Raw genomic sequence first — 7,415 nt, 5'->3', positions numbered from 1 at the left:
ATTTTTTATTATAAAGAAAAAAAAAAAAAAAGAACCTGTTTCCCCAGAGTTAAAAGTACTTTAGCAGAATTGAACTCATTTAATTTCACTGACTCCCCGGGAAGAAATTTGGAGAACATATGGACTCTATGTTATAAATAAAGATATTGTCCAGAGAATTGATGTGAAAGGACACAAGACTGTTCACCAAAATTGCTGGTTAAAATCGTAATCCCTTCATGATGAAGCCATGGACATCTGTCCACTGGACAACATACTAGATTTATAAAGACAGCCTGATACAAGATCATTTTTAGATTTAAAAAATCCTAAATAGTTCTCCACTGAAACTATTCAGAGGAATAGATATATGAGAGATCTTCAAAAAAACTGATGGAAAGATTACATTATCTTTTGATTTTTTTGGCAGCTGGCCAATATGGGGATCTGAACCCTTGACCCTGATGTTATCAGCACCAGACTCTCCAAGTGAGCTAAACAGCCAGCCCTGTATTATCTTTTAATTCTATTTTTTCCACAAACTTTCTGAAGTACTCTCCTATAAGAACAAAAAAGAAAAGCAAAGAGGACAATCTGGATAATTTCATGTTCAAATTATTTTGTTTCTTTGAACCACATGACTACATAGAACATCAGAGAATAAAAAATGGAATGATTCTTTTCTCATCTTTATATAATCTGGAATAGTAACTATTTTATCCCCAGGATAAATTTTAAATTACTGTGGAGAGAAGAGAAATGTAAAAGATGGGAACCGCTGCTGAAATCCACACACAGTCCTCAGGGGGAAGCCCAAGTCACCAGCAAACCTCTCCTCAGAGAAGTGTTTAACTGTTATATGTTTAATCCATTTGGAACACCTTGTTCTAAACAGAGAGACAAGAGATTTGCTGTAAAATATTCTACTGCAACTCCCAAGAAGACGACAGTGGGTTAGATGACCAGAGAGACTACTTGGAAACTTCCATGCTTGTGGTGTTTCTGAGTCATGTCTTTAGTTTGGGATAAAGCTGATTTTGAGCGATGTGGCTCATGCTTCAGCAATGTTTTGCTCTAGACAGATGGACCATATGGAAACTATGAACTGGCTTCACAGACAGGACCGTGATGAGCCAATGCAACATTTTTATGTTTTCTGTTTCTATTCAAGTGGTCTAGTGAACAATATATTACCATGTATATTATGTGCCTTTGTTTAAATTCTGAGTAGTGATTATTTTTAATGTTATAAATGTTTTTAATACAGATTTTGGTTTTTTTTAAGAAGAACACACTTCCATTTAACAAAAAGGCCTGAAACATTTTAGATGTTAGATATACTAATGCTTCCCTCGAGGTACTGGCTTCCTTGATTCATCAATAAAGTTGTGGTCCAAAAGGGGGAATAATGATCAAAATCATAGATGTTAAAGATTTTCTTTCCAGCAAGATCCAGGGGTAATTTACAGCACTTTCCTTAAAATTCTAATTATCAAAAAAAAAAAAAAAAGATGCAATTTGCTGAGAACTAGAAGACGAGCATGATCCACTAGATATTTAGCTTGGGGGATACGAAGTGTTCATTCATGGTTTGCTGCTTTAATAATTATTAGAGGAGTAACAAACATTTCACTTCAAGATTAAAAAAATATAGCAAGTTGTTTTTTTTTTTCTGGATTGACTTAAAATTTAACGAGAAAGTGTGCGGATGAAGAAAAATTGCTGCGTTGTTGGCGCAATACCAAGATGGAACAAATGAACACACTTATGCAATTGCATGTTTTGTGCAGGACGTGGGAGGGCTGCAGGATAGCTGAAATTAATATGTGGAAAATAACTGCACTGGTTCCTTAGAGGTATTCAGAAATGATCATATGTACGCACTCAGCTTGTAAATCTTTGCAAAGGCTATGATGAAAAATGATCATATTTCATTATTACAATTAAAATATAGTGGTCTCAGATGCTTTTCTAACAAAGTAAAAATATGAGACCTAGATAATATGGGTACAATTGCTTAAGAAGGGGAAGAACTTAAGGAACTATAATTTAAATGTTTTTTCAAGGAGATTTATTAAAACACAATTACATTGTATGCCTAAGATTAGGAAAGAATAGATGAATTTTCCTCTTTTGGGACAAGCATTGCTACTTTAGAACAAATGTACCTCATTGAACGTTTCCAATTGTGAACTGCCTGCAAAACCTGTTAGATGCTTGACACTACATTTTTAAAGAAATTGTCTTTAAAATACCTTGCTTTTGGGACACAGCTATTGGTGAGAAGCACAATAAACATATATTTTTCATCATTTCAATATGACATGAAACATCTTTCACCCACATCAAATTATGAGCCCACACACCACAAATACAATATCAATAGTAGACTTATAATGCATGGTACAATAAACACATGCTTTTTTAATGAGTCTTATTAGTTTTTACTACAAGGCTTAAATATTTAATGTACTGATAATATCGCTGTTTTATACTGCCTGTTGAGAGAGAATAAATTTGATACTTCTTAATTATGCATCAACTCCTTCGGGTCATTGGAAAGAAAGTGCCATTCCAGATACACCTGCAGACAACCGCAGTGCAGGAAAGAACTCTGCCTTCTGCACACAGCGGTGCCATGCACGCTAAATGCACTTCCAAACATAAGAAATTTGCCTTTTTTTCACTAACAAGATCAACCTAAAAGTCCATTTAAAAAAAATAATTATAAAACAATAAGATAACCTCAAGTGCAACAGATATAGGGTCTTCAGCCCTTCTGACTCTTAGTTTTCATATTCATTTCGCAGGTGATCACTGGGCTAACAAATGAACATTATCTATGGTTTGCTTCATATACTACATGGAGACATAGGTATCAAAAGTTAAAGGCTTCTATAATATTTGCACATCTAACGATGAAGAAAACCACGAAGCAAGCAACATTATAAATATGAATGCAAGAAAAAAAATCTAAAAGAGCAAAAGACAATTCTGAATCAAAACACTTTACAAATAAAACAGCGTCATTCCATGGAAAAGGAGCAACAGTACATCGTGAGACACGAAATCATCTGAAAGAAGCAGCTGTGAATACAAGACACACACAGCACTTCTTCTCTTACTTGCACAAGTATCTGGAGGGGTTTGAAAGGTCTTTCACCATGAAGCACTCTCCTCCATTCACACAGAAAGTTTTCTCCTTCTCGGCGCACTTCACGAGATGGCTTGTCCCGGTGGTAGATGTGGATGTGGCTGGATGGGAGACAAGGAAGGAGAAAGGTTTACATCGATTTTTTCCCCATTTTAAGCAGTCTTTTATCTCAAATTCTCTTAACAGTTAGAGTTAATATAAGGTACCGTGGACCTCACTAAACCTTCAGACTTGACAAACAGCACCAGAAAAGTTAAGTGTTTTCTGTGTGTAAGTAAACAGTGTAAAATGGTAAATGGGGGAGTAAAATTATTATAATTAAATAGAAAAGGGGCTTGACGTTTTTTATAACCAATATTTTATTTTCTAAGGTAATTGGAAAAGAAATGTTCTATTGTTATTAAGTAAAATACATTTTCCAAGAAGGCTCAAAGGCCATGGTATAAAGTCATGTCAACGCAGCTAAATTCAGATGTCAACATTTTAATGGCAACTAATTGGTAAGATTATGTGTTTTGGAAATTATGTTTTATATATATCGATTTTACATGTTTTATACACATTGTGTATTGAAGAAAAACACAAGGTACCGTATTTGTTCCAGATGAAAAAATTATATCTTACTAATTGAATATATAATCACATACAGATCAGAAGCCATTCTCTTCAAAATGCATATTCTACCTCAATTTCCACTCAGAAGAATACTGTTGAACATTGTTTCTATTTCATCAAAATATGACATATTGAGGAAATATAAAGGCAGTCTAATATATCTGCAAATGTGGAATAAAGCCCTACAAAAATTCATCCATTTTGAATTAGTAGAAACACATCTTAATTTTGGTGAATAAAATCTTTATGTGATAAGCTTGATATTTACTTGTCAAACTTCACAGTTACGTGGATGTGGAGTTGAAAATGATCCTGCATTGGGTGTGTGGATTAAACGAAGCCAAACCTCGCAGTCCTGAGGCTACAAGGGCATTTAGCATCAGGACCTCTCCCCACTTACATCATTGCAAACACCATGGGCAGTGCTCAGGCTCATCCAAAAAAAAAGAGTCTAATTTATGTAATGTTTATAACCAGTATTATAAGGATGAAAAGCAAAACCAACATATCAAGCTGGTGAAAATTCTATTTACTCTTTCAGGAAAAAAAAAAAATCCATCTTTAGAAAGAATTTTTTTCTTGTCCACTGACTTATTCTTAAGATTCTTAATTCCTTGTCTCCCTTATCAGTTTTGTTTTATCATGTGCATGTGAATTTCAGATGCTTGTTTACCTTTACTTGACCTGTCGTTTATTATTTTTATATTTTCTTCTGCCTTTCTTTTTCATTTCCTCCAAAATTCTACATTTTGTTATGACTTACTTAATTTCTTCTCCCACTCTGCTTGGTTTTTACTCTACCTGATTGGAATACTCAACCTCTGATTATTCTGTCTTTGAATTAGTCCCAGCCTTTCTTGTCTCTTTATCTCCTGTCTAAGGCGTGTTTTGGATCATTTTCTCTGCTGTCAGCATGGCATTCAGGAATAACAACAAAGGACAGTTGAAATGATTGAACTTTGGAGACAGATCTGGTTCAAATCCCATCTCCTACTGGCTCTGTGTCCTTGAGCAAGTCACTTAACTTACCCAGATGCTCAATTATTCCATTTAGAACACAGGAGTAATGGCATTCTTAGAGGATTTTGTAGAGATTATAAATAATCTAGGTAAAGAATTGGCACGTGTTGGGAAAATAAAGGAAAATGGTCAGGGCCCCTCAGATGTTCAGAATCTTGCCAAGCGTTTGCTGTGAACAGGTTGTGTGTGGGCAGAGATAGTGTGCCTGCGCAGCGCCACCACCTTGGCTGGAGTTTACTGCCTCCCACGGTGGCTGCCCCCCACGTGGCCATGCCTTTCCAATCTATGGCTTCCAAGGATCTGTTTGCTGGTTACCTAGCTCATAGACCTGCGTGTAAAGGGTCTGGTGACCCAGCCTGGCATGTGAGGGGTCTGGTGACCCAGCCTGGCATATTAAGGGTTTGTGACCCAGTCTGGACAATGGGCTTGAGGGCTCTGGGAGCTCCAGACCCAGCCCTAGCTTGACAATTGGCCCAGTCGGCAGGATGACGGGCAGGTAAAAGAGCCTGACAACTGGCGTGGTCGGGTAGCTCCACAGCATGAAACCAGCGTATAATGAATAATAGCAAGTACTAATGGGTAAGTATGGAGAAATCTTAATTTTGCCATTTATCAATCAGATAAAATGCTTGACAGTGGAAATCTGGGGATTTCAAAGATGTATGCGATTCTTGAATCATTGCTATGGATAATTAAGAATTAGATCTATTTTTTTTTTATTACTCCAAAAAAAAAGCCCTTCTCTAAATACACTTCAGGATATCCTTCAGTGGTCTACAAGCCAATCAAAAAGAACGGTGGACAGTGAGGAGAGAGGGGATTTTTACCATCTGTTATCAGCTGTACTTTAACATCTTTATCAGAGAGGGGGCAACATATTTTGCATGGTTGGGCCTGTAAAATCATGGCATAGACAGCATTTCTATATATCACACAGCATACGATTTTAACATAACATTGTACCTTCAGGTGAAAAACTACTTAGGTGCTATGTATTTATATTTGTATTTTAATCTATGGCAATTGCTTTTTTAAAATATTAGGAGGAAGACTGCCTTAAATATTAAAGGTTTTGTGCTTAAGACTTTCAGCTGCTGACAGGATTCCACAGGATGAAGAATTGGACAGGGCATCCTTGCTGCCTCGGGCGAGGGTGCTGAATGGGCCTCCTGTAGCTGCTGTCACTCCTGCAGAGGAGCTCAGAACCTTGAGAAGACCCTAGTGGCATCTGAATCCTTGGCAGGTTGCTAACAATTTCCTCCCCTCCCCCCAAGCTGAGCGCTGCACAGGCACTCTCAGAACCAATGCTGAGACTTTTACTAAAAACAACATTCCCTCCTCCCCCGTGGACACTCTGTATAAATTGTAAACTAGCAAAAATTAGCAGTGTTGTGAGTAAGAGACAGGTATATCATACCCATTCCTTAGACTTGCTCATCTTGTGAGATGATTAGAATAAGTAAGATTATTAAATGTATGTTAAAACTAGAAATAACTTTTATATTTCTCCCTGAAATGATGATCCTTTTAATGCTATCCTGAAGCACCTAGCTCTGACACATTCAGTTGGAAAACTCTTAGATCATTACCTGAAACTAGTAATGGATATTTGGTAGTAAAAGAATTCTTGGAGGGAAATGAAGTAGCAACTCTCATACAGTCATGGACTATTGTCCTTTAGCAGCAGTGAGATCAAAACAAGATCATGAATGGTAAGGCAGCAATTAAGTCCCAGGTGATGCAAAGCGTTAACTGACTGGATACAGCTGCTCCGAACCGAGAGCCAAACATGGGAATAAGCTGCAATTGTCAGAAAACCCAGAATGGAGACGGTGCTACACACACCCTTTAGATTTTTGCCAGGTTTCCTTTCCCTCTCCCTAGTTGAACACACTTAGTCCTAGGCAGGCCTGTAAATTTTACAGTGATATCCTTTCTCTTTGGCTTATACACACTATATTGTTAAATCAGTTTCCACTTGGTAATCATGCCAGAAAATAATAAAACAGACAAAGCAGGTCCTATACCAGTCTATGCAAACAGTGGAGCTAGGGGGAGTTTATTAGAGGTAAAGCTAAAGGTTTTGCAGATAGACCCGACCCCACTAGTTGTTCCAGGAAGGACATGAAGTAGATCTCACTCATTCCGTGCTCAATATATCCTGTCTCCCTCTGCTTTGTGACAAGTTTGTCATGATTTGGGAAGTATCTTCTAGCAAGCACTAAATGATCAGCAATTACGAACAATGCAAAATATGACTCTATTACTTTTATGTTTGCCATTTATATGAACACTTTATCCCAGACACACTTTCCTTGGTATATCAGCAACTATTATAGCATAAGGAAGAAAGCATAAATAAAGCAGTATTGGGCCGGCCCGGTGGCGCACTGCTACAGTGCGCCACTTGGGAGCGCGGCGCCGCTTGGGAGCGCGGCGGTGCTCCCGCCGAGGGTTCGGATCCCACATACAGACTGGCGGCCACTCACTGGCTGAGCGAGGTGCGGGTGCAACACCGAGGGTTGCGATCCCGTTGCCGGTCACGAAAAAAGACAAAAAAGAAAAGAAAAGAAAAGAAAATAAATAGATAGATAGATAGATAGATAGATAGATAGATAGATAGATAGATAGATAGATAGATAGATAG

The 7,415-nt window shown here is 37.6% G+C and overlaps 1 protein-coding gene across 7 annotated transcripts in view; it reads right to left on the bottom strand.

Moving 5' to 3' along the window:
* NRG1 (neuregulin 1) overlaps positions 1–7,415 on the bottom strand; it is a 142,427-nt gene that overhangs the window by 31,260 nt on the left and 103,752 nt on the right. For all 7 annotated transcript variants that reach the window (XM_008585718.1, XM_008585717.1, XM_008585716.1 and 4 more), the window contains one exon: positions 3,105–3,234. In XM_008585718.1, the coding sequence (XP_008583940.1) occupies positions 3,105–3,234 (130 nt within the window). The remainder of the gene's footprint in view (positions 1–3,104; positions 3,235–7,415) is intronic.

This window comes from Galeopterus variegatus, unplaced genomic scaffold (genome assembly GCF_000696425.1).
Source record: "Galeopterus variegatus unplaced genomic scaffold, G_variegatus-3.0.2 Scaffold3681, whole genome shotgun sequence".
Lineage (NCBI taxonomy): Eukaryota > Metazoa > Chordata > Mammalia > Dermoptera > Cynocephalidae > Galeopterus > Galeopterus variegatus.
The sequence above is the reverse complement of the archived record's forward strand: the minus strand, read 5'-3'. Positions and strand labels throughout refer to the sequence as shown.